The sequence below is a fragment of the Macaca fascicularis genome, chromosome 6, assembly GCF_037993035.2.
Source record: "Macaca fascicularis isolate 582-1 chromosome 6, T2T-MFA8v1.1".
In the NCBI taxonomy this organism is placed as follows: Eukaryota; Metazoa; Chordata; class Mammalia; order Primates; family Cercopithecidae; genus Macaca; species Macaca fascicularis.
The window spans coordinates 78,675,104-78,702,805 of record NC_088380.1 but is presented as its reverse complement, the minus strand read 5'-3'; the positions used below and the strand labels follow the sequence as shown (position 1 = coordinate 78,702,805).

General features: G+C 40.1%; 2 protein-coding genes and 1 long non-coding RNA gene across 10 annotated transcripts in view; 2 read left to right on the top strand and 1 right to left on the bottom strand.

Annotated features, from left to right (window-relative positions):
- GFM2 (GTP dependent ribosome recycling factor mitochondrial 2) overlaps positions 1-1,030 on the top strand; it is a 48,468-nt gene extending 47,438 nt beyond the window's left edge. For all 8 annotated transcript variants that reach the window (XR_012413736.1, XR_012413735.1, XR_012413734.1 and 5 more), the window contains one exon: positions 455-1,030. Coding sequence is in view for 4 of the 8 variants with exons in the window: in XM_005557160.5 (XP_005557217.2) it covers positions 455-583 (129 nt within the window). In the remaining 4 variants the exon portion in view is untranslated. The remainder of the gene's footprint in view (positions 1-454) is intronic.
- Positions 946-27,702, bottom strand: HEXB (hexosaminidase subunit beta). Its single transcript, XM_045393860.2, has 14 exons — positions 27,333-27,702; positions 23,644-23,789; positions 19,526-19,591; positions 16,789-16,835; positions 16,423-16,533; positions 10,691-10,792; positions 8,501-8,630; positions 6,470-6,650; positions 5,500-5,586; positions 3,844-3,916; positions 3,232-3,406; positions 1,701-1,791; positions 1,475-1,579; positions 946-1,116 (listed from the first exon to the last, which is right to left on the bottom strand). Exons 1-14 carry the CDS (start codon positions 27,629-27,631, stop codon positions 1,059-1,061), a joined length of 1,671 nt encoding a protein of 556 aa, XP_045249795.2. The 5' UTR covers positions 27,632-27,702; the 3' UTR covers positions 946-1,058.
- On the top strand, positions 10,708-23,399 carry LOC123573982 (uncharacterized). Its single transcript, XR_006698748.3, has 3 exons — positions 10,708-10,828; positions 10,927-11,064; positions 22,203-23,399. It is a non-coding gene; the product is annotated as an uncharacterized lncRNA (long non-coding RNA).

The window sequence follows — 27,702 nt, the reverse complement described above, 5'->3', positions numbered from 1 at the left end:
GGATTCTACCATTACAAGGGGGTATTTGTAGTCCTACAAAGCTTGAGATGTGCTGTACCAAAATGTGGTGCCAGTCTACATGATCATTTTTTCCCTGCCAAGCATTTATCTTACTTCTACCATTGTCAGTTTTAAGGCAAGTTATCATTCTTCTCCCCTATCAGCCTCTTCTGCTCCAGGACAGGCACCTGGGTTGCCAGCAGAGTAGTAGGAAGGGCACAGCCATCTAATGAATACATCTGTAGCATACTTGCACTACTCTGCTTTCTGTCCTCGATATTTTTATATCTAACTTACCCTGAAAAAAGTTAAATGATCTGTTTGAAGGAAGTGATATGGCTAAGCCACATAAGTGGCAACATCACTTTTCCCTAATAGTCAAAAGATAATCAGCAGGAAGAGAAACCTGAGGCTTAAATTTGATAATATAAATGACCTAAATTATTTTGCTTAGGGTTATTCAACTGTGCTTCGAACGCTAACATCAGGCTCAGCTACTTTTGCCTTAGAACTATCTACTTATCAAGCCATGAATTCTCAAGATCAAAATACACTGCTCAACCGGAGAAGTGGTTTGACCTAAATGTTTTAGTTTTTGAGAGAAATTCAGGAGCACCTAGCTACTTCATTTTCAGTAAGAACAATTTTTATTGCACAAATAAAGTACTGTTTCAGTACATTCAGAGAACTAGATAAAAGATATAACTTAAGCTTTGATAGTGGCGCTGGAGCCACCCGTTTTAATTTAATGAGAAATATGCTTTGATGTTTAAAGCCACTGTACCTGAATCATGCTGTTCATCTATGAAGTTATTACTATTAGTAGCAAACACTCAACTCTTCGGAAGAGTGCTATCACGAAGTTGTGTTTCTTTTGTGTCTTTAAGCTTATCTCAAGAAAGATGCCAGGCCTCTATATGTAATAAGAAATAAGAGGGTCAAAGGTCCAATCAATAAAAATATTTTATTCAAAAAAGTCTTAATATCTTGTTGATTTACATGATTTCAAAATAAAGTTGACTGTAGTACAGATTGCTGTGCTTTTTTCCCTTTCATTTTTACACGTTCTCATGGTTACAATATCCAGCATAAAGAGGTTGTGCAGCTATTCCACGTCTGTAGATAGATAACATGAATAAAGATATTTTGGGTATCGTTTATGTCATCTTAGAAATTTACATTAGAATCACTAAATCACAGCATTACTGAAAATAAGGGAAGAAAATTAAAGCAACTCAAGATGGAGTTCGAAGTTACACCAAAATTTTTTGTATCTATAAAACAGTTGTAAGTCTATCTTCTTTACAGGTATTATTACCTACAAAAAAATAATTCCTGGTTTCTTCTAATTATTATTTCTTAGGTAACACACATTTCTATTTATAGCAAAAGAAACTAGCTAACACTGAATAGGAAGGCTAAAAATCACACTGGACTTAATAGTATCCTAGCTTGAGAAACAAATATTTCTTACTCGACCATCCTGCAGCGGTGCCTTGTCAGTCTGTCATAGGCGCCATCCATATCTCTGACATCTTTAGAGCTCCAGAGTCTCTCACCAACAGCACTTGCCCGAGGCCTAAAATTTAAACCACACATCCCCCCAAGCAGTTTATGTTTAGTACTTTTGTGTTTAGATGGAGAAGGAAAGCTAAGGCACCTTAATTCTTAACTCAAATGTTATCATGTAAATCCCATACCATAATCTCGGAGTGAGGTTAGTTGCATCCACATATTCTCCCCATAGACAAGCTTCTCCACCAATGAAAAGTTGTTTCTGTTCCCGAGTACCTAAATTAAAATCACTGAATTGATATAAGTTCAGAAGCTCAAAGCTTGTGCACAGAGGCAATATTAATTTCTTCATCAAGATTTGCTTCCTCTGTCTTTATCCTAGGGCAACATTTCTCTCCTGTGGTCAGCAAGACCTTGGGAGATGTTAATGGTTGTGGCACAAAAAAGGTGGCCCCTCTTCCCCCTCCCAAAAAATAATGGTTGCAAACTTTATTCCCAGCCCTGACCCATGGTTCACAGTGTGTGTTAGCCCCATAGATTAACGTAGTGGGCCAGTATTAAACAGTTTTATTTTGGTTGTATGCAAACTTATCTGGACACCGGAAACCATTTTTCAAATCCCTGGTTATCTATTTAGTAGTGTGCCAGGGAACATAAGTTGGAATACTAGTTTTTTAGTGGACTGTGACCATTCCTGCCTTTAATTTCTACCTCTTGGCATTTAAAACAAAAATTGAATACTTAATTTTTTTTTTTTTTTTTTTTTTGAGATGGAGTCTCGCTTGGTCACCCAGGCTGGAGTGTGGTGGCGCAATCTTGGCTCACTGCAACCTCCTGGGTTCAAGCAATTCTCTGCCTCCGCTTCCCGAGTAGCAGGGATTACACGTACCCACCCCAACGCCCGGCTAATTTTTGTAATTTTAGTAGAGATGGAGTTTCACCATCTTGGCCAGGCTGGTCTTGAACTCCTGGCCTCATGATCCACCTGCCTCAGCCTCCCAAAGTGCTGGGATTACAGGCGTAAGCCACTGCACCCAGCCACTTAATGCTTTTTAAAAATCAGTAATTAACACTTTTTGATCCTCATAAAATTCATTGCATATAAAATTACCAATTAATAAGACCTATGGTTCTGAAACGTTTTTAAATACCAAAATCCTTTTTCAAGGATTTTGTACTAAAGGTTGATGTACAAAATTGGACAAAGTAGAGTGTTCTTTAGGAAGGGGATCTGAAAGCCTGAAGCTCCACCCTTCAGATGTCCCATCCACCAAGGATTCTACTCCTCAGAATCCTAAAACACAGCCTGAAATCCACTGAACTAAAACTGTAGCTTTGGTTAGGTGTCTTACATTGGAGAAGCAGTTCAGAAGAGGGCATATAAGGTTAATGCAATCAAATAGCTTTAGAATGTAGAGAGTGAGGAGTCATCATTGAAAATGGAGATAAAATCTAGGGGGATTTATAAGACTTTCGAAGTTCTTGAATTTAGGCAACTATATGGTTTCTTGAGAGTTTAAAATGATACTGAGCTTAAAAAAAAGTACATAAAATCAAGGATCAAACATAAAAGATAGGTAGGTGGTAGGTGATATCTAGGTAAGGATTTCTGGGGTGGGAGGTTAGGGAAGAAAACTCATAAAGGTAACAATGGTTGTTTCACTTACCATCAGCTTCACAGTAACTCACAACACTTGGACCAACTGCTTCACTTACCACCAAAATCAAGAGGTTCCACTTTATAGTATTTCCTCCAATCTTGTCCATAACTAATCAAATCTAAGTACCAAGGAGCAGAAAGGATTACGGGGAAGCCAGATGCTGTGACTTTGCTGAGTTCCTCAGGATACGCGTTGTCTTTCCATACTTCAACTATTGTGCCCGGCGCAAGCTATTAACGTTACAAATTGCAATACATATTATTAGGCGTAGAACATAGTAGTTGAAATTGAAAGTTTAAGGCATTATTACTAGGAACATAATTTTCTAAGATCCTTAAAAAAAAATCTGCACTTCCTTTTTCCCCTTCAGAGTTAGTGCCATGTGATATTCATTTTAGGGACTTAAAATGAAAAGTTTCATCAACCTTAAGTTTGGATATTTAACTTTTGCTTATATATGGATACCACTTAGGTTCAGTTAACTAAGGCTGAGACTTGCATTTTAGTCTCATTTCTACCAAACTTACCTTGGAACTATGAGGTCCAAAGTGGTCACGTTATAACCACACTGGAAAGGTAATACTAGTAGTTAGACTTGCAAATTCCCAGTTGCCCCAAGAAAAATAATTCTCTTACATTGATCAGATGCAGTCTTCACAATGCTCACCTTCACTTTATCATCAAAAACCTCCTGCCAGACAATGGATCCCTTGTTTATGGTTGCAATAATATCCAAAACCCTAGTATTACAAAAAAATTATAGTTATTTTAGATCACAAGCTTAACAATATGTTTAAAACATGTATTTTTCTATCAAGGATTTCTTGCATTTTGAGAGGTGCCTTTCTGTATAATACAGCTTTATAGCAGAAGCAGCTAAAGTTGGGAAGTGTCACAAGTAGTTCCCCCTTTTTAGCACATGATATAGAACCTAACGTAGTTTGGGGGTTTAGTAATTATTTGCTGAATGAATGAGTTAAACATACCCCTAAGAAGTGGCCTCAAATTGAGTTGGTAGGCAACTCAGGAAATTGTATAAGCAGCAATCTCTTAAAATTTTATGGTTGTCTTAAAATGATAGGGACCATGATCTAGCCTGTCATATCACATAAATTACATGTAAAAGTTGCTGACAATCAGTCCACAAATATTTACAGATATTTAGACAATGCCAGGTGCTTTGCAGATAAATAAAATTTAAATGCATCACACAAAAAGCTGAATAGGCAAAGGCTGGAACCTGGGCTTGCCAAATAAATGGTACGGCATAAGGGTTGGCAACTACAGCTTGCAGGCTGTTTTTGTATGTCTTATGGGCTAAGAATGGTTTTTATATTTGTAAAGCATTTTTTTTTTAAGTTTTAAAATTTGAGTTTTGTTTTTTTTTTTAAGTTAAAAGAAAATTGTACGTGGCCCATGAAGCCTAAAATCTTTACTCTCTGGCCCTTTACAGAAAAAGTTTGCCAATCCCTGTAGAGAGCAGCATGGTCTAGTAAAACTTCCTGGGATGGAAATGTATATATATGCACTTCTCAGTATGGCAGTCACTAGCCTCAGCTGGCTACTGAACACTTGACATGTGGCTAATGCAACTGAGTAGCTGAATTTTTAACTTTCATTAATTTTAATTAATTTACATATGGACAGACACCTGTGGCTATGGCTACTATACTGGGTAGCACAGCTATATAGTAAAATAAATGCTCCTGGAATTGACAAAATGGAATGAATTCCAGGGGCTGGATGGTAGTGAAGACTTCACAGGGTAGCCAGGGCTTCAAGCTGAGTTTTATTGATTGATTGATTGATTGAAACAGAGTCTCACTCTGTTGCCCAGGCTGGAGTATAGAGTGCAGTGGTGTGATCTTGGCTCACTGCAACCTCCGCCTCCCAGGAGATTCTCTCTCAACCTCCCAAGTAGCTGGGATTACAGGCACCCACCACCACGCCTGGCTGATTTTTGTATTTTTAGTAGAGATGGGGTTTCACCATGTTGGCCAGGCTGGTCTCACACTCCTGGCCTCCAGTGATCTGCCTGCCTTGGCCCCCCAAAGTGCTGGGATTACAGGCGTGAGTCACCATGCCCAGCCCAAGCTGAATTTTTAGAACAGATGACTGCCTTCCTATATTTCAACAGGTATTGGAAAATACTTGGAGTCACCATGTTACTTATTTAAAACAAGCAGTAGGTACTGCTTTAGTGATTTTTCACATCTACACTTAGGCAAAGGATGTAGAGAAAATGTAAAAATAAAGCACATTACTAAATAAACTTTTACAAAAAGCATTAATAAAAACAGAAATAGGCTTTCAAACAACTTACTTTTGAATGTAGAAAGATTCTAGTTTTTTAAAATCTTTGCCAAAGCCCTTTTGCTTCATGAAATCTTGAATTTTTGGATTTGATTCCCTACAGCAAAAAGTGATTAAAATTTCATTAGAAGTTTGATATGCTCACTTTATTATTTAAAGCAGTATATATCCTTAATATCAGTTGTGCAGACTTAAAACTATTAAAGTTTGTAGGTAGTAAAAAGAAGCCTAAAAACTTAATTACAAGTTAATTATCCATTGCAAACAGTTTTTTCAAGAAGCTGACTTCCTGTAAAAATGGCTTTCTTTACCTTACCACCTTTCTCCTCCATTTAAAGCTATTTGCAGAGAGAATTTTTATTTGAAAAATCTTTCCTATTTAATCATCGATTGCCCTCTTTCACTAAAGTTGTTCTCATTTCACAGTAGTCTTTTTTTGAATCTCCATTTTCTTCTGCATCTTGTTTTTCCTTAAGCTTTACTTTGCCATACCACCCAAATGTACATTCTACAAAAATCTACCATCTCAGGAGTCATGTTGCCCAATTTAAACCCTTACAAGCAGGCATGTTACTCTTAAGTCTTCCTTACGGTGTGGAGCCCTCTACAGCTACTTCAATGCAACAGGTTTTTTATTCTTTTTTTTTTTTTTTTGAGATGGAGTCTCATTCTGTCACCCAGTCTGGAGTATAGTGGCATGATCTCACCTCACTGCAATATCTTCCTCCCGGGTTCGAGATATTCTCCTGCCTCAGCCTCCTGAGTAGCTGGGATTACAGGTACCTGCCACCAAGCCCAGCTAATTTTTGTATTTTTAGTAGAGACTGGGTTTCACTGTGTTGGCCAGGCTGGTCTTGAACTCCTGACCTCATGATCCTCCCACCTCGGCCTCCCAAAGTGCTGGGATTACAGGCGTGAGCCACCGCACCCGGCCTCTTTTTTTTTTTTTTTTTTAAAGAGGTTGTAAGGAATCATCTTACCAACATTTAAATTCCACTTCATCTCCTCCCAAATGAATGAATTGATCTGGAAACACCTCACTAATTTCTTTGAAAAATGTAGTAAGGAAGCTGTATGTTGTATTCAGAGTAGGGTTTATAGGTCCAAAAGAGTCCAACTTGTTTTGTCTACTGTAACACGGAGTCAGGAGGTCTTTCTGACCTAGAAGAAATTATTATTAAGATTCTTTTTAAAAGAAGTGAACTCATTATAAAGATCTGGTTTTCCACATGATTTTATTATGTCATTTTATTGAAGCTACAAGATTATATACACAAAAGATGAGCATGTTTACTAAGAGCTAGTAATTTCTTCCAAATAAGAAGGAAATGTTTCCTGAATCCTGTTCTCTTTGCCTCTTTGTTTCCCATTATATCTGAGATTTTATCTATGTCAAATGTTAACTCCTAAATCTTCAGTTTGCCTCAACGCTTCTTCTTGAGCTTCAATTCATATTTCAAATTCCATGCTGGATACAACTGGAAATCCTAACTGTACTTCAAATACAAGCTAACAAAACACAACATCTGCAGTCCCTAAGCTCCCTTTCTCTAGCTTCTGATTTTCGTATTCTAGCAAGGGTACCATCATCATCCTAGAGTATATACCTCTTCTCTCTCCTGGAGTGCATCAGTTGCCAAGTTCCATGGATAGTTCCAGAATGTCTCTCAGTTCTGTCCATTATTTTCCATTCCCACTATCACCCTCCTGGTCCAGAACTCCAATCTGTCACTTTCCCAAAGGTTTTCCAAAAGTGTGGTTTCCATCATGTTACTCCTCTGCTCAGAAATGTTCACTGGTTTCCAGTGTGTCCTGATGAAGTTCACATTCCTCACCAAAGACCCTCTAATGTACTCTTCCAGATTTACCTCTCACTATTCCCCATGTCTACTCTAATAATATTGAGCAATTATAAATGTTGGTACTGTGCTATGTGCTTTACATTATTTAATTATCAAAAAAATTACATGATAGCTACTACTAATTCTCATTTTAGAGATGGAGAAACTGAAGATGAGATATTGTAACTTGCCCAACGTCACCTAGTTTATAATGGCAGAAGCAAGATTCAAACCCAAGCTGTCTGGCTCCAAAGCCAAAGTTCTAATCATCACCCTATAATGCCTCCTACTCTGCTACACTCTACTCCAGCTACATACCTGTCAAGCATATCTTACACTTTTTGCACGCCTTTCCTTATGCCATTTCCTCTACCAGAAACGTGAATATATTCTGTGATCACTCAAAAGCATTTTAAGTGTCACCTCATCTATGAAACCATTTCTTGAATTCACTTATGTTCTACCTTTTGTAATCACTTTTTGTTTTCTTTTATTCCCTTTTTTATACTTTAGGCCATACCTAATCACAATGATTTGCTCACAGTAGACACATAGTAGTTACTGAATTGTATCTGTCAATAGCGTTACTGATAGACCAATCACAATTAAGAACAAAATGAGCAAACACTAGGTCATAAAATAAATGCAGTACCTCAAATATTTACTTTTGCAACTTATAAAATACAACTCCTGGCCAGGCGCAGTGGCTTACGCCTATAATCCCAACACTTTGCTAGGCCGAGGCGAGCCGATCATGAAGTCAGGAGATCAAGACCATCCTGGCTAAAATGGTCTCTACTAAAAATACAAAAAATTAGCGTGGTGGCGGGCGCCTGTAGTCCCAGCTACTCAGGAGGCTGAGGCAGGAGAATCGCTTGAACCTGGGAGGCAGAGGTTGCGGTGAGCCAAGATCACGCCACTGCACTCCAGCGTGGGCAACGGAGCGAGACTCCGTCTCAAAAAACAAAACAAAAACAAAAATTAGCTGGGCATGGTGGCGCATGCCTGTAGTCCAGGTACTCAGGAGGCTGAGGCAGGAAAATTGCTTGATCCTGGGAGGTGGAGGTTGCAGTGAGCCAAGATTGTACCACTGCACTCCAGCCTGGGTGACAGAGCAAGACTCCATCTCAAAAAATAAAAAATAAGATAAAATAAAACACAACTCCTTACCTTTTCCCCAAGATAGTGTATGCCCAGGGGTATCAAATTCTGGCAGGACTCGAATTCCTCGTAATCTGGCATATTCAATCACCATGCGGACATCATTTGGTGTATAAACATGAGACAAAGAATAGCTTCCCTGTAAAAGTCATATTTATTCAAGTTAAAATGTACAATGTAGATTTGATCCTGGAAATTAAAAATTGTGCTTGCATTTGATATCTGACAGCGAATTTTGTCACTATGAATTTTTTCACTATAACAATTGTGCTTGCATTTGATATCTGACAGCGAATTTTTTCACATATTAGTTTAATGTGATATTAGAGGACTCATTTAAAAATAATATAGGGCCATAGTTTCAGGAGTAGGAAATTTCAGAAAGAAAATTTCTACTAAGTCACACATACTCAAAGGATGATAGCCGTTTTGGGGCTTTTGTCAAATCATTTGTTTACCATATTTTAGCAATAAATTCTCAGTATACTTTGAGCTAATCCCAGATTTACTGGTAGAAATATCTGTCTCCATCAGTGCCTCCTGTTTCAAGAGTGTCTACTATCATGCTGTTTCAACTTCCATGTAGGCATACAACAAAACAAATGTCTCCAAAGTGAGACTTCTGAAAACACTGCTCTTGTCAATTTTAGAGTCAAAATGTACACCTTATTACAAAGCATAGCTATTGTCCTGCAAAGGACTATCAGCTTGAATTACTATCAGCTTGAAAAATTCCCATATAGACTCTGTAATAAGTGACTTGGTTTTTAATGATTACCTCAGTCCCTTTATAGGTCACTTGAAAAATTAGAACTCAATATTGTAACTAAAGTTCTATCAAAGCTGTTCCTTAGCACATTTCTCAAACTATGGGCTATAAGTGCTCAATGGCAGAAAAGTAGTCTTGTCTCCCAGCACCGCATATCAAATTTCTATCAAGACTAGATTTAACTACCAGTTTATAGTAAACACAGGGACATGTTAATTGACACTATGGGGTGCTATCAGCAAAACCCAGACTGTGGGAAACTGTAGGACACACGACTCAGTTTCTTCAACAACAAATTACAGGAGAAAAAGGTGGGAAGAGGGGACCCATAGATCAAAAGAGAATTACTAGACATATTAACTCACCACAATTATGGAGCTTATTTGTATCCCACTGCAAATTTTTTAAAATAATTTTTTAAATAAGAGGAAAAGACACTTGGAGAAATGTGAACACTGATTGGCTGTCTAGATTACTGTTAATTTTTTAGCTGCAATCATGTATTATGGCTATTTTTTCTTAAAGAACGGGCCTTTTGACAGTGAGATATGATGATGGATTTTATTCAAAACAACAGGATGGGGCAGGGCTTGTCTGCAGGAGTTTAAGTGATACAAGATTGACCATGTATTCATGTTTGAACCTGTGTGATCAGAACATGGGAATTCATTAAACTATTCTATATCTGTATATGTTTGAAATTTGCCATAATAAAAAGTAAAACAAAAGGAAACAAAAATGTAAGTGCTGTTAGTATTTTAGTCTACATACATAACACTGGAGAACGTTTTGGAATTATGCCTGGAGGACAGAATTTAGAGTCCTGGCTCTGTCCCATCCTAACCACAACTTTAGACAAGGCACATCACTTCTCTGAATGTCAGGTACCTTCTTTGTATTACAGGGATATTAAACTAGGGGACACTGAGGGTCCCTCCCAGCTCCACTGGTCCGTAATACAGTCAATTTGAACACTGTTAACTGAGACTACCATTATTTTCTAAGAAAACACTCTCACCTCTAAAATTCCCTACTTCATGTAGTTTCTCAGAGAAAAACAGTCATTTATGGATTTCCAAACAATTATGTTTAAAACAAATACACTGTTGGACAACTTGATAAACATATTATCTTAACCATATGGAATTTGAGAATTATTCAGGGCTTCTACCTTAAGGTGTTAAATTTCGATTTATACTTCCCCAGAGATTGTTTATATTCACAATAACAATTACAGTAACAGTTATAACAGTAACAAAAAAGTTTTATGGATGTAAAATGCTAAGTCACACCCAAAAAAAAATTAAAAACCATAAACATCTGATTTTTACACTTTGATTCTATCCATAAGAACAAACATTTAAGTTACAAACTTGTAATGAAACTATACCCAGCGTTTTTGTAGACAGAGTACAATATAATTTACTCACTTTATTGCTTAACTCAGGAAACGCGATGCTCTGATATGGGAAAGACTGGTCATCGACTATGTGCCAGTGAAGAACATTAAACTTATTAAAAGCCATGGCATCCTGCAAGCAAACATATTTAAAAATTATATACTGCAGGTATCATATACAATCCATATTACCTATCTACATTTGGAATTGCTTCCAATATGTCTGCTTCCTTTAAAAATAATTTTTTTTTTTTTTTTTTGAGACAGGGTCTCACTCTGTTATCCAGGCTGGAGTACAGTGGCACGATCTTGGCTCACTGCAGCCTTGACCTCCCAGTCTCAAGTGATCCTCCCACTTCAGCCTCTTGAGTAGCTGGGACTACAGGCGCCCACCACCATGCCCAGGTAATTTTTGTATATTTTGTAGAAACAGGGTTTTGCCATGTTGCCCAGGCTGGTCTGGAACTCCTGGGCTCAAGCCATCCAAAGTGCTGGGATTTGGCTAAAATTTATTTTTCAGCGAAGAAAGAATGAGAAGAAATAGAAATTCTTCATCATACATACTTCACATGACACGTCAGTATACAAAAAGCCTCTGGAGATGTATTTATTCTAGACTGTGAGTTGTAACTTTGCTCTATGGGAGGAGAGCAAGCTTATAAATTCCAAGTATGTAGGGGACTGCCAAGAATGCAAAATGGTTCTTGGCTGCCACTGTGTTTGGGAATAGAGCAAAGGGAAAATGGGGCATTCATTTACGTACCAGGACTTATAATTCCCACAGTTCTGAAATTGGAGTCCCAACCAAGAATTTCATTGCAAACTCAATACAATTCTCCCAGAGAAATTTTTGGGTGAATTGAGTTATTAATTTTATGTATACTCTAGAGGAATAACCAATATAATATTTATATAAAACATAAACACTACTTTTAAAAGATGAAAAATAATAAGGGAGAAGATTTGTCCAACAAGATCATCAAAACTTAAAGACTCCCTCTTCATCAAGGCTGAAGGGATTTGGCTGATGGAGTTAGGAAATCTTTTACATAAAAGGGGATTGTGCAGATAAATATATTGAGGATTAAAGGAGGATCTTCACTCTCAGAGAAGGGTGCTAGAAATAGAGGTGTTAATTGGAATTGAGCTTATTAATACAAACTCATGGTTTTTAACATAGACTAGGGGTTGGCAAACATTTTACATAAAGGGCTAGACAGTAAATATTTTGGCTTTGCAAGCCAGAGAGTTTGTTACACCTACTCCATTCTGCAATTGTAGAGTGAGACAATATGTAAACAAATGTATGTGGCTATATTCCTGTAAACTTTATTTGTGAGGCCAGACATGGTGGCTCACACCTGTAATCCCAGTACTTTGGGAGGCTGAGGCAGGAAGATTGCTTGGACCCAGGAGTTTGAGACCAGCCTGCATGACATAGTGAGACCTCATCTCTACTAAAACATTTTTAAGAAATTAGGCAGGCATCGTGACACATGCCCGTAGTCCCACCCATTCTGGAGGCTGAGGTGGGAGGATTGCTTGAGCCTGGGAGGTTGAGACTGCAGTAAGCTGAGCTCATACCTCTGCACTCCAGCCTGGGGGTGACAGCGAGACCAAAACCCCATGTTTGTGAAAATAGATAGTGAACTGGATTTGACCTTTGGGTTACAGTTTGCCAACTCCTGATATAAACAGATAAAAAATTGGGAAAGATGTGTGTATGTTCATATAAATGTATACATACATAGGTACACACGTTTTCTAGCTGTCTCTGCTCAGAGGGTCTACAGTGACACCCTAGTAGCAATGAGCACACCTAGAGCCTAGATACTGGTTTCAAAATGTTGTTCACCACTAAAAGGGTTCCCTGAAGAAAAGTCTGAGGACACAGAAAAGACTGGGACAGGGAAGACAGGCCTGGAACATCATGTGCCAAAAAGAAAGAAAGTGCTCCAAGATTAAAGGGAACCTGCAAGGGATATAAGAGGCAACTTGAAGGACTTCCAGTGACCAAAGCTGAGATAATTTGACTATTAAACAGGGAAAGTGGCCGGGCACGGTGGCTCACGCCCGTAATTCCAGCACTTTGGGGGGCCAAGGCAGGTGGATCACCTGAAGTCAGAAGCTCGAGACCAGCCTGGCCAACATGGTGAAACCCCGTCTCTACTACAAATACAAAAATTAGCGGGGCGTGGTGGTGGATGCCTGTAACCCCAGCTACTCAGGAGGCTGAGAGAGGAGAATCACTTGAACCTGGGAGGCAGAGGTTGCAGTGAGCTGAGCCCGCGCCATTGCACTCTAGCCTGGGCAACAAGAGCAAAACTCCATCTCAGAAAAACAAAAAACAAACAAACAAACAAACAAAAAACAGGGAAAGTAACAGATTACAATCCTGAATAACATAGTAACCCATGAGTCAACACTGATAAAAATAATGAATAATTAAATAAAAGAGAAGGGATTGCTCTACCTTACACTTAAATGCCAAGTAATAAATGATAGAAGGAATGATGGAATTAGAAACATCACCACTGGGTAGCTACCTTAGTAATAACTGATTTAGGCAAGAACTATCTGTGGATGCTAAAACTAGTGAGTGAATGCTGGCTGAAGAATGGGATTTTACATGGTCTCAAGATCTCTTCCCACAAGATACTTAATTACTTGTTAAGTATGAAACGCTTTTAATTGACATCACAGTGGAAAAACCTGGCAGATGACATCTTAGTCAAGTTATAAGTGAACAATACCAGATATGAAATAAATAAGACATGGTGTCACCTGATATGCACTGAGAAGAACACAGCATCCTTTCTGCTTTATTCCTGCCAAAAAGGCATAACTGAATCTTATCTTCAAAGATGACAAAGTAAACATAGAAAACAAACATACAGCTGGGGACAGTGGCTCATGCCTGTAATCCTAGCACTTCGAGAGGCCAAGGTGGGCAGACTGCCTGAGCTCAGGAGTTTGAGACCAGCCTGGGCAACATGGCGAAACCCTGTCTCTACTAAAAATACAAAAAATTGGCCGGTGGTGGTGCATGCCTGTAATCCCAGTTACTCAGGAGGCTAAGGTTCGAGAATCATTTGAACCCAGGAGGCAGATTACAGTGAGCCAAGATCGGGCCACTGCACTCCAGTCTGGGTCACAGAGCAAGACTGTCTCAAAAAAAAAAAAAAAAAAAAAAAAAAGAAAAAAGAAAAAGAAACTTACAGTTTATAATATAAAATATACAAATAACTAATATGTAAAAAAAAAAAAAAAAAGGCTTATATTCACTAAAAAGCAAGGAAGTGCACATTAAAACAAGGAGATATATTTTATCATTAGATCAGCAACAAACGTGGCAAAGATGTACCACACTGTTGGCCAAGCATACGTGGCTATGACCGACCTGTCTAGAAGGCAGCCTGACAGTATATACCAAAAGTTAAAATGTACCAAAAATTAAAATATATACATCTTAAGCCTGGAAATCCACTTCTAAGAATTTATCCTCAAGAAATAATCTTGACAAGTGTACAAATATGTATGTGTAAAAACTCTGCAGTAGCACTGATAATAAATTAACTTAGATGTCCATCAGCATGAGACTAGTTAAAAAAAAGTGAAATATTCAACTGTTAAAAGGGTGGCAAAGGCCAGGTGCGGTGGCTCACATCTGTAATCCCATCACTTTGCAAGGCCAAGGCAGGCAGATCACTTGAAGTCAGGAGTTCAAGATCAGCCTGACCAACATGATGAAATCCCATCTCTACTAAAAACACAAAAATTAGCCAGGTGTGGTGGCGGGCGCCTGTAATCCCAGCTACTTGGGAGGCAGAGGTAAGAGAATCACTTGAACTCGGGAGGCGGAGGTTGCAGTGAGCCAAGATTGTGCCACTGCACTTCAGCCTGGGTAACAGAGCAAGACTCCGTCTCACAAAAAAAAAGGGGGGGGAGGTGTGAGGGGTAGCAAAAGTATGGTCTAATTTAAGTTTTTTAAAAAGTCACATTGTATATGTTAATATATTCATTTTGTTTGTTTTGAGATGGAGTCTCGTTCGGTCACCCAGGCTGGAGTGCAGTGGTGTAATCTTGGCTCACTCCAACCTCCCTCTCCCAGGTTCAAGTGATTTTTGTGCCTCAGCCTCCCAAGTAGCTGGAATTACAGGTGTGCACCACCACGCCTGGCTAATTTTTTGTATTTTTAGTAGAGACAGGTTTCACCATGGTGGTCAGGCTGGTCTCGAACTCCTGACCTCAAATGATCCTCCTGCCTCCACCTCCCAAAGTGCTGAGATTACAGGCGTGAGCCACTGCACCCTGCCTAATATATTCATTTTTTAAGTCTAAAATGAGATAAGTAGGACATAAAAATGTATGTTTTTTTGGCAAATGAAATTATGGGATGCCTGCCTATTTTTGCATATTTATATTGTTTAAACTTTTTACACTAAGCATTTATTTCTTAAAAGTGACAAGAGTGTCTTTTGGAGAAAAATTGCAGAGTATAATGTGAATGTAAAAATAATTTTTAGGCCGGGCGTGGTGGCTCATGCCTGTAATCCCAGCACTTTGGGAGGGTGAGGCAGGCGGATCACAAGGTCAAGAGATCGAGACCATCCTGGCCAACATGGTGAAACCCCATCTCTACTGAAAACACAAAAATTAGCGGGGTGTGGTGGCAACACACCGGTAATCTTAACTACTTGGGAGGCCGAGGCAGGAGAATTGCTTGAATCTGGGAGGCGGAGGTTGCGGTGAGCCAAGATCGCACCACTGCCCTCCAACCTGACGAGAGACTGGGACTTCAACTAAAAAAAAATAACAATTTTAAAATAGCATATAGCATAGTGTCATCATAAATGATCAGGTGAAGGTGCAAAAAAACATGGGAGGAAACCTCCCCACCCCTACAAATTGGCAGGTGATGGTGGGGATTAACCAATAAAAAAAAGCCCATAGGAGAAAAGAGTTATTGTCAACCTTCTTCCTAACCCATACCACCCTGGAGGTTCCGTATTCCTTTGGAATAGTTCCCTAGGTATAAAGCAGCACCTGGACTCCTTTCTAATGCCACTTACAAAAAAAGTAAGAGGAGGTCACAAAATTTAAAGGGCACTAACTAGAAGTATGGTGGCCATGTTTTCTTTCTTTTTTTTTTTTTTGAGATGGAGTCTTGCTCTGTTGCTCAGGCTGGAGCGCAGTGGTGCGATCTCGGCTCACTGCAGCCTCCACCCTGGGAGGGTTCAAGCAATTCTCCTGTCTCAGCCTCCCTTGTAGCTGGGATTACAGGCACACACTACTACGCCTAATTTTTGTATTTTTAGTAGAGACGGGGTTTTGCCACGTTGGCCAGGCTGGTCTTGAACTCCTGACCTCAGGTGATCCACCTGCCTCGGCCTCCCAAAGTGCTGGGATTACAAGTGTGAGCCACCGCACCTGGGTGGCCATGTATTCCTAACCAAAAGTCTAGACACATGATTTGACAAAAAGGAGTATATGTAAAGGGCCAATGGGCAGTGTTTAAACTTTCTCTTTACAGTCTTGGCTAAATACATGTTATACATGGCTCTCGCACTGAAAACAGGAGGGTGACTCTCAAGGGGACCTCCACATCACAGCTGAGGAAATACACTAGGGACTGAGGAAAGAATGTCCGGTGCTTATACAAATTCCCCCGTTCCAACCTACCAATAGTAACCAACGTAAAGTTACAACACAAAGGAGACACCTTCAGAATAGACGATGGATTAGAATGAAGTACTTACTTACCAGAGTTTTAAGAATAGTCTTAACTGGCAGATAGTGTCTGGATGTATCAATCAAAATTCCTCTGTGAGGAAACCTTGGAGAATCAATAATGGTGGATTCATTGATGGTGAACTATAAGACAAAACAAAATTTTGGTTTAGTTTGAGAATTTTCTGTTGTCTTGAACTCAGTGAAGACTACAGCTACTTATACAAGCATTTCATAAAATATTAATTTAGAACAATAAAAAGTATGAAATTTACATTTACCAGTTAAGATAAATATCTGGGGGAAAGAAACCTTCAGGAAACAACAGCTAAACAGGTTACATTTTTTTCTATTAGTAATTTGTTTAACAATTTTTAGTAACATAATAATCATACTTACAGTCCCACAAGAATCTTGATAAACTAACTGGCTAAAGGTCTCTAAACCTGAGGAAAGTAAAATTTATTGCATTAATTTATAAACAAATTGAGATGATAAAAGCTATATTATTCAACCAGACTCATAACCAGGTAAGGCAAATATAATTAAATATAGTGTTATACCTGTATCCTCTAAAATATATTGTTATACCTACACCTACAGCCTCTACCATAATTTCTAAAATCAAAGCCAAATTAAAAAAAAAAAATCCATTGCACTTCTCTACTCATCTAATAAAAGTGCTTTACTTCATTGTACCCATACCCTGGGGTTTGTTTCAATATACACAAAAGAAGAATAGTAATTTAATAAAATACCAGTTTCTTAATAAATTTATAGCATTATGAGAGAATTTTTATAATCAAATATAGTCACTTTTAGAAGGTACCTAAATGTAACAGGGAAAAATGGCTGGAAAAACGATGAAACTATAAATAAAGGCCAATTTACAATATACAGCGTTTTACTTATAGCTGCAAAGACTAACTTCTGAACATTTTTTACTCAAGTGGATTATTCCCTGAATATACCAGTTGACAGGCTAATTCTTCTAAATGGCCTTGACTTGATTCAGATTCCTCATTCTAGCTGACAGCTATATAGCCAGGGAATTTATATCCTAAGAACAGTACAGTCATCTTTCCTATGCCTTCCTCTCTCCCCAACCTCGTCAAGTACAGGTTCATGCTGGGAAGAATAACTTTGAAAATTTCTGTTAAGTGACACTACATTCAATAATGATCAGTTTAGAGTACACTACTCTGAAAGTCTGATGGTAAACAGAAAATACGGACTTCTTGGACTAGAAATCTAGCCACTGCATACTCGCAAGACTGGTTTTTTGTTGTTGTTGTTTTGGTTTTTTTTTTGAGATGCAGTCTCACTCTGTCACCCAGGACAGAGTGCAGCGGCGTGATCTCAGCTTATTGCAACCTCCGCCTCCCGGGTTCAAGTACTTCTCCTGCCCCAGCCTCCTACGTAGCTAGGACTACAAGCATGCACCATCACGCCTGGCTAATTTTTGTATTTTTAGTAGAGATGGGGTTTCACTGTGTTCACTAGGCTGGTCTCCAACTCCTGACCTCAAGTGATCCACCCACCTCGGCCTCCAAAACTGTTGGGACTAGAGGCGTGAGCCACCGTGCCCAGCCTTGCTAGAGTTCTTTATTTTGGTATGGATCAGAACAAACATCAGTAAGTGTCTCTTCTCCTTAGCAGACGCAGACAAGACAGGCAGATCGGACTAAAAAAAACTTAAAAAACTTAAAATCACTAACATTATACATAAATAAAATTACATTTGTGGTAAATCTCTAGATATTTTCATATTCTATTTTGAATAAAATTATAATCTTATGGTATAAAAATATATAGCATAACAATGATTATTTTAGGTAACACTCTGAGTCAAATTCCAAATGTTTATTTATTTTGTTTTTTTTTTGAGACGGAGTCTCGCTCTGTCGCCCAGGCTGGAATGCAGTGGTGCCAGCTCAGCTCACTGCAAGCTCCCTCTCCCTGGTTCAAGCAATTCTCCTGCCTCACCCTCCCACATGGTTGGGATTACAGTCACGCGCCACTATGCTGGGCTAATTTTTTTTTGTATTTTTAGTAGAGATGGGGTTTCACCATCTCTAGTCTGGTCTCGAACTCCTGACCTCAAGTGATCTGCCTGCCTGGACCTCCCAAAGTGGTGGGATTACAGGTGTGAATGACTACGGCCCCAAGCCTTTATTTTAATGACTATAAATTTGGTTAGTTCATATTTTTTAAAATTCCCTTTCTAAAAACTCTATTTGGAAGTCAGTACAGTATCTTATCTGCCTAGAAAGGTAAAAGAAACTTTTGAACAGCAAATGTCCTGATGTCAAACTTTGAAGTTCAGACCCTGAAATTCTCAGGAAAAGCTTTTCAAGTTACTCCCTGCCCACTGCCTCTAACCAACTCAATAGCACATTTGCCTTTTTATACTGCTCCTTATACAAATTTAGTTATGCTTCTAAATCCACAGGAATTTGAAATTAGGGAAGAGAGATGCTTGCTTCTGAAGTCAACAGAAGCGATAGCTGAAACAAAATTCCCTCATCAGAACAGGTTGGGGCCATGTGTAGTGCTATAAACATTACAGTCCCAAGAGCATCAGTGAATTACAGCACTGTAGGAATGTAATAACCTTCAAATAGTTTTTGAGAGGTCAAATGACTTTTCTCCCATGCTATATTTATTTACTTGTATTTTTTTGAGACAGGGGTCTTGCTCTGTTGCCCAGGCTGGAATGCAGTGGTGTGATCTAGGCTCACTGCAGCCTCAACGTCCTGGGCTCAAGCAATCCTCCCACCTCAGCGTTCAGAGTAGCTGGGACTACAGGTCCACACCACTATGCCCGGCTAATTTGTGTATTTTGTAGTGATGCGGTTGCGCCATGTTGCCCAAGCTGGTCTCAGACTCCTGAGCTCAGGCAATCATCACCCACCTCAGCCTCTCAAAGTGCTGACTCAAAGTGGTGTGAGCCACTGTGCCAACCTCTCCCATGCTTTACGAAGTATATGTTCAATGGAAATAATTTTGGAACTACATAACCAAGCATTCTGTAAAGGATCCAAGGCAGCAAAGGTTTGCTCTGCTTGATCTCACAAAGCACCAACTGAAAATTTTCCTTTACTGGAAAGTAACGGTGAAACTGCACGGAACTTACCTCGTAATGCTCCCCAAACTCTGTTGGCCTTAAGGACAGCCACTGGTTCTTTCACAAGTAGAGTATCTGTATTGGGGATTTAAAATCACACACATACTTTTGTTAATCCCTCAATGACACACAATAAGTTTCCTAAACATGTCACTGATATTTCTGGACTATTATTTTCTCCCAAGCACATGACCTGTTTCTCTAACTGCCTCCTGTACATCTCCATTTGGATGTCCTGTGGATTCCTTCAGCTCCACATGCCGCAACAGAACTCTTCCCTCCCTCCTCCGCACACCTCAACCTGCTGGTCTTCTCTGTTCCTCATTTCAGTGAGTCACAGCACCACCATCCAGTCACTTGAGTCACTCAAGACCGGAATTTGGGTGTCATCTCCATGTTTCTTCATCTTCCCAAGAGAGTTAGTCTCTCCAACTTCTCAACAGAGTAGGGTCTTAGTTAAGCTAAGAGTTTAGTTGAAAATGCAAAAATTCCTCAGTTCCTACTAATCCTTGGTAACGTCCTAGGTGTCACTCAAATCTCTTCCCTTTGAGGCCAGAGAGTTATCTCCACTCTTTTGCCTTCAGAATTTTCTACTTGCCCTGCACCCACCTTCCCTCAGTATCATCCAAACCTGCCTTAAGACTTACTCTCCAAATCCCTTTAGCTTAGTTTAGCTTTGTCCCACTCAATTAAAAGTTCACATCATCCAGAATGGGACTCCAGTTAGCTGCTTCTGGTGAGAGGCTAATCTTTCAATCTTTGAAACACATTCTAAGGTTGGTCCAATAGTCACTTAGTCTTTTAGAGAGGTCTGGAGTGGAATCAACCAGACATAGTAAACCCACGGATGGTAAAGAGATTGAAAGCTAAAGGGTGTAACAGCTGTGGACTTTGCCACAGCAAAGATGCTTAAGGGCTGGAGGTTAATGATTTAATACTGTGTCCTCTATGCTGGTTTATCACCTTCTACCACCACCACCATTCAGATGCTCACAGAATAGTTAGCTGCAGGTAGGCAAAAGTGCTCTATCAATAGTGCGAGCATCTCAGGTGACAGTCTTCTGACAAGATAGCCTTTTCCATTAGATAACCACATTCCATTAGATGAGTCAGCCAGTGCCAGGCTAAGAACTATATTGCTATTTATGAGCATAGTCTAATTATGTTTCCTCTACATCTATAGCAAATTCTTGGGTTGTTGTTGAGACAGTCTCACTGTGCTGCCCAGGCAGGTGTGGAGTGGCATGATCACGGTTCACTGCAGCCTCGACCTCCCAAGTAGCTGGGACTGTAGGCATGTGTCACCATGCCTAATTTTTCTTTTTTCTTGTAGAGACGAGGTTTTGCCATGTTGCCAGGCTGGTCTTGAACTCCTGGGCTCAAGCCATCTACTGGCCCCAGCCTCCCAAAGTATTGGGATTACAGGTGTTAGCCACTTCACCCCACCTGTATCAAATTCTTAATCAGCTACCTAGAGCTCACTGCTCCATTGGTCACTGTTTAAAAACTTTTTTTTTTGCCACATTCTAGTTTTGAGATCTTCCAGAAATAGACAGTCACCTCAAAAACATTAATATATTACATATACTTAATACCAATTATTTTCTAATAGCTGACAACTGGCTGATATTAAAAAGGACTAATTCAACTCAGTGGAAAATACATATAACAATTAGAAATTTGGTTTTCTAAATATATGAACACATAGCTACAGAATTTCCATTTTTACTTCACAACCAAGTTATTAGTGTTAACAATGATTACTTCCCTGAAGTGTGAAAGGAATGATATCACTGACTTTTCAGTTAGCCCATTCTGTATCTTTTTGCACCATAAATACATTTGTTTTGGAGGGTGAATATACAAATAACGTATCTATATATTCTGTTTAAAAACAATACATTATAGATAAGGCTAAAATCTCCTTTGAGATACCCAACTCCTTCTACCTTCCTCAGAGGAAATACTTATCGGGCCTTTCTTAGGCTTGACATAGATATACATGGAAGGAGAATAGTATTGCTTTACGTGTGTGTTGATATATAAATGGGGTCCACCCCTACACATAATTATACAGCTTCCTTTGTTCAGCTCAGCAGTTTAACTTGGCAGTTCTCCATGTGTGTTCTCTGTAATACTGCTTCTTTATTCTTAACTGTTGTGATCATACTATTGAGTAAAGATTGACAAGATGCATTCAGCCATTCCTCTATTGATGGATATTGAGTTTTGTTGACAATTCTTCACATTACAGGGAAACAGAATCAAACATCCTTGATTTATGTGTCCATTTATCTGCAGTAAAAACTAGTCCACTTCTCAGGGCATGCATATTTTTATTTTTAATAAATAGTGGTGCTTTAACATTGTCACCTCCTCCAACATGTCCTCCCACTCTGGATGTTTGATATCTTATTTCCATTCATAAGAATGTTACTTTTATCATCATCATCACTAGTTTAAAGACTAAAAACTAGTTTATTCTTCAGCCAAAAATTTCACAATCACCTTGTCTCAAGAAACTTCCCTTTCAGAATAAAGAGGGTTTGTAGAACTGACTGAAAGATAAGCTATGACTCTCCAGTCTCGAAACTTCATTTTGTGGAATTTACAATCTGTTATCTGTATTGCCAAAGGACAGCAAAGATTCCTTGGCAATGTAATGACCATTTTCATCTCAATTCAGGTTGCAAATCCTACTTCATGTGGTGTCAGTGCTGAGTATCAACTGAAATGATACCTGACGTTGGTGAATTTTCCTATTTCTTTTCTAAGAAGAGCTACAGAATTGAAGAGAAAGCAAGCTGTTTTTCAAAGAGATGTATTATTGAGAAATCTCATCTAAACCAGCAGGATGAAGACATGTACTTAACTGTGAGGCAGTCTGGGGGTAACGGAGTTGCTCTTTGCTCTAAATTTGTGGCATCCTATCTTTTTTTTTTTTTTTTTTTTTGAGACAGTCTCACTTTGTCCCCCAGGCTGGAGTACAGCGGCATGATCTCGGCTCACTGCAACCTCTGCCTCCTGGGTTCAAGTGATTCTCCTGCCTCAGCCTCCCGAGTAGCTGGGATTACAGGTGTGCACCAACACCTTTGACTTTTTGTATTTTTTAGTAGAGATGCGGTTCACCATATTGGCCAGGCTGGTCTTGAACTCCTGGCCTCAAGTGATCCACTCACCTCGGCCTCCCAAAGTGCTGGGATTACAGGTGTGAGCTACAGCGCCCGGCCTCTATCTTTACACTCAGTTCCCCTGTCTGCTGTCTCTTGCACGAATCTTATATTACACATGTCCTTATACTGCTCTTCTTTGATGCCTTGGTGCAATTCCACATTATTCTCAGGCAGTATACCCTATAGAAAAGGCACGTCCACTTGTTTGTTCTAAAACAATTTGGGAAAAGCCCTAGAGAATAATGTTTTAGGTAACAACAAGGACAAAATCATACAGCTAAATGTCGATTATATTGTCAATCAAATGAAACTGCTGTACCCACCCTCTCCCCCAAGCTCTGCATTATCTTTTGTAAAATTATAGATTATAAATAGAGATCATGGATACAAACAGATGTTTTCAAAGACAAAAGTTAAGAAATTACCTAGATGTTCAAAAGAGATTAGCCAATTCAGCTTATCCATACAGTGACAGAACATTATTCAGCCATTGAAAATGATGTCACAGAAAACTAGTGAAATTCATGTTTATAATGTATTTTGCAAAAAAGCATGATACAAAAATATAACAAAAATACAAGAAGCACATGTACAGAATTACTGCCATTTTCATCTCAATGCTTATCATGTTTGTATTTATGTCTATGTAAAATGTTTATATGTTTTACTCTGGGAAAAAAAAAAAATACACCTAAAATGACAGTGATTAATTCTGTCTGCTGGGACTATGAGTGATTTATTTCTTCTTCTTCTGCACTTACTGTACTTACAAATTTTCCACAAAGGCTATGTACTACTTTTATAATCAGACTTTAAAGGTTATTTTTAAAATAGGAATCATAAACTCACTGGTTGAGAACTCACAGTGGTTCCTAACATGGAGCCAGTTTTTGGCACTGAAGTCCGTCAGTGAGCACCTGGGCTATAATACACTCACATTGCAGAGGTACTTACAAGACTCATCTGAAGATATGTTGGGGAAAGCGTCACACTCTGACTGCAGGGTGATTGAGACAAGAAGTTGCTGAAGCTGGGCTGTAGCCTGGGATTTAGCAGGTTCATGATCCCACTTGTAGAAACCAAAAATATAGCTATGATATCTGTTTGAGAAATAAATGTAAACACATTTTAAAAGGATTTTAGCCAAATTTTAAAAATGGATGTGCTAGTAACATTGCAGTTAACGCCTCAAATCCACGCTGCCCATTATAAGTCCAACTAGAGATTCTCACCCCAAGTTGTACATTAGAATCACTTGGGAAGTTTTTCGAAAATGCTAATGTCCACGCCTTCCAAATCAGAATCTATGAGAATGGGATTCAGGCATGGGAATTTCAAAAGCTTCCCCACACTCCGAAGTGACATATGAAGCCCCTGTTAATAACCAATAATGAAACCATCATGGTAATCCATCACTCTTGGGAATGAAAAACCAATTCTGCCCAGTGATAGGATGTGGGGGTTAGGGGGAGTTCTTCCGAGCAAATCACAAGAAAACTTTGTTTCTCTGTGAGAGCTGGACCAGTTGCTGCTACACTAAAGTGGACAGAGCAGAGATGGAAAGAATATGGATCCCTGGTAACACTGTTGAGTCACTTAGTCAACTTGACCTAAATACATTCCTACTTTTGGACATCCTAATGTGTGAAATAAGTTTTCTTATTGTTTAAGCCAGATTGAGTCAGGGTTCCTGTTACCTTCCTGCAAAAGTATCCTAGCTTATATATAAACCCCCAAAAGAAGGTCCAGAATTCTCACCAGAGCCTTTAAAATTAACTTTTTGTTGGTGAGGCGTGGTGGCTCACGCCTGTAATCCCAGCACTTTGGGAGGCCAAGGTGGGAGGATCATGAGGTCAGGAGTTCAAGACCAGCCTGGCCAACTCAGTGAAACCCCATCTCTACTAAAAATACAAAAAAATCAGCGGGTATGGTGGCAGGCACCTGTAATCCCAGCTACTTGGGAGGCTTAGGCAGGAGAATCACTTGAACCTGGGAGGCAGAGGTTGCAGTGAGCCGAGATCACACCACTGCACTCCAGCCTGGGTGACAGAGTGAGACTCTGTCTCCAAAAAAAAAAAAAAAAAAAAAAAAAGTACCTTTTGTTGGTATCCAAAAACCAGGGAATATTAAATAAAAAAGATCAGATAGGCTTCAGAGCAATTGTTTTTGGTATCCAAAAATCAGAATATTAAATAAAAATGTAAAGGCACTAAATAAAAAAGATCAGATAAGCTTCAGGACAATTGTTTAAATATTTTACAGATTTTGGCAAGCCAGAAGGTTATATATGCTACTTATGTGTAAGAACATCTTACGCTTTTTCGCAGAAGAGGAGGTTGGAAAATTGTGACATGTTTGGGAGTGTATGGAAGTTAACCAATGAGAGAATGGAATGGATGAAGGTGTTGACAGAAAACCTTGACAGATTAAAAAGGAAATTAAGATCACTGAAATACATACTTACAAAAGGTTAAGATGGTAAATTTTATATTTTTTCCATACTTAAAATTTTTTAAAAAAGGAAATTAAAGCTGCCAACAGCTTCGAGATCAGAGTTGGAAACTGGCTTAGAACCTTAACCCTAGGTAGTAAAATTCTAACAGAAAACTCAAAGGGCTGTGAAGCAGTATGTCAAAGGTATGTGGGTTAGTTTAGCCTTCCAGGAAATGAAGGAGTGAAGCTATTTGTTTATTTTTTAAAATGAGTGACTAGCATGTGATGGACGCTGTCCTAGAAGCTGAAGAAGCAGCTATGCACCTAACAGCTGAACTCTCTGCCTGCAAAAAACATACTGTTTCAAAGCAGGGTTTGTGATACAACTTGGGCTCTTCAGAGACAGGGGCTATGTGATTCTGAACAATCTGGGGCCCCGGCTGTGTGTTCCTGACCACGTCACACTTTCTGAACACCCCATATTTCCAAATCTTTCTAACTCCACTGTGCTTTTACTCTGAGATAGCTACCGCCCGTGCTGAGCTCCTAGAATGCTCACATGCATGCCTTCACGTCTTAGCCATAAGGGCTAATACATTTTATGACCTGCTTCCTAATAACGCCAGGCATAATTAATGGCTGCTCCACTCAGAGACCATGAATTAGGCAAACTCTTCAGGCAGTCACCCGCACCTGCCTTGAAATGCCAAGCCTTGCCTTCAAATCATCTCAGCTGATTCAAGTCCTGGTTATTTACCTATTGTTAACTTACATCACCTATGCTTTCTTGTCATCGTCAGTTCAGCGTATTACCAAGTCCTTGTTTTACTTAGCAGTATGACACAGAAGGAAAATCCAATTCTACAAGCTGAACTCCAAGGCAAACATAATAAAGGTGTTTGTTTTTAAAAGATTTCCAACCCTAGTCGTGATCTTCTGAGACAACCTTCGTGTACTTTCCATGCAATCTTTCTGAATATCCCAATGCAACCAAACACTTTGATTCTACATCTTAACCCCCCTCTGGCCTTAGCAGATTGGATACCAAAGGCTCATTAGTGTGTGTGCCTAAAATAGGGACTGATAATACCCATTTAGTTGTACAAAACAGAAGGAAACCGTGAGCCTTCTGATTGTAGAGAATGAACCATCTCTGCCATCAACATCTCCGGCCTCTTCAGCTTGAGCCTAGGCACCTGTCCTATCTGGGGTCAGAACACGTTATTCAGTTAGTTTTGCACTTCCTCCCCACCTGTTCAGTGTCCTGCAAGCACACTTAAGCTCTATAGTATCTACTGGGCACAGAGACAGGCTTGGGGAATGCCAGGAGGCAGTACAGTTAGCACCAAATTACAGTTCTGCGGGGCACGATACGCCTTCAGGACAGTCCTACCTACACAAGTCTCACACTGAAGGGACAGTGTGTGGCTTCTTCAAACATCTCCCCAGGGGAAACTGTCTTGTCTACTGTGTGATTGGCTGACTCCCATGACAAATTTCACCCTGTCCGCAGCCAAAGGGTGAGGGAGACAGAGGCGCTATCTAGGGCTCTGTAAAAGAGGAAGCAGGGAGAGCAGGCACATGATTGGTGTTGAGAAACAAAGTTGGATACTGTCTAACCACTGGCTGCAGAAACGTAGTTAGATGCAAACATCTCACATTTTATGTGGAAGAGATTTTAGGTGAGAGGGGAGTTTTAGGCAGTGCTCGAAACTGAGGACTTCCGCCATTTGAGTTATTACCAGGAGATTTGAGGAGAGGCAAGAGGGTGAAATTGGCCTATAAATGACAGTCAGCTTTGGGGAATTCCTGGTCCCTCAAGAGAGCTTGTCTAAGCCCTTCAGGTAACTTATCCCTTTGAACGTCCTTCAAATAAGGAGCTGTCACTTTCCTCCCCAGCTCTGGAGCTGGGGAACCGGGTGTCCCCTCCATCCATGTCATTTGCCCAACAAGGCCTCAGAGCAAACTCCCTCTTCCACTTAGTATCCTGCTCTCAAACTAGGGTTCCTGAGCACCCAAGGTGTCCCTTAAGAAGCAGTAGGAGGGTGGGGGCAAGAGCGTGGGTTCAGTCCGTGTGGCGCTGGGCAGATCGCCTGCCCGCTCCGGGGGCCGTTTCCTCGTCTGCGCAGTGGGGTGGTGAGGGTCTGCAGAGCGCCCCGGGGTGGTCCACCTCCCCTCCCCCAGGACACTTCCCGGCCGGGAGCCCTCACCGCCGAAACGCTTCCTCCAGCAGGGTGCAGGAGGGGCCCGCCGTGGAATTGGGGCTGTGGCTGATGTAGAAGTTCTCCGGGGCAAGATGCAGCAGGTTCGGGGTCATCTTCACCGAGAGCGGCAGGGGCCACAGCGCCGGCCCCCGCGCGGCCGAGACGCCCGGGGCCCGAGTCGCCTCCGCCACCTGCACCACGAGCGCCACCTGAGTCAGCAGCGCCAACATCGCCGCCAGCAGCGTCGCCAACAGCAGCGCCAGCAGCATGGGCGGCCGGGGCAGCCCCAGCCCGCACAGCTCCATGGTCGCTCAGCTGCTTTCCGAGCTGAAGCCTCGGGATCCGACTTTCCGCCCGGCCAGGTCAGAGGAAGCGC

Bases quoted from the DNA above. Each gene is read 5' to 3' on its own strand.
- HEXB (XM_045393860.2), bottom strand. From the start codon at position 27,631: ATGGAGCTGTGCGGGCTGGGGCTGCCCCGGCCGCCCATGCTGCTGGCG. The intron at 1,792-3,231 runs GTAAGTGAAGCA...ATTTTAATTTAG, and splicing joins GGAACCTCTTGATTTTGGTG to GTACTCGGGAACAGAAACAA. The intron at 1,117-1,474 runs GTAAGAAATATT...ATCTATCTACAG, and splicing joins CACCGCTGCAGGATGGTCGA to ACGTGGAATAGCTGCACAAC.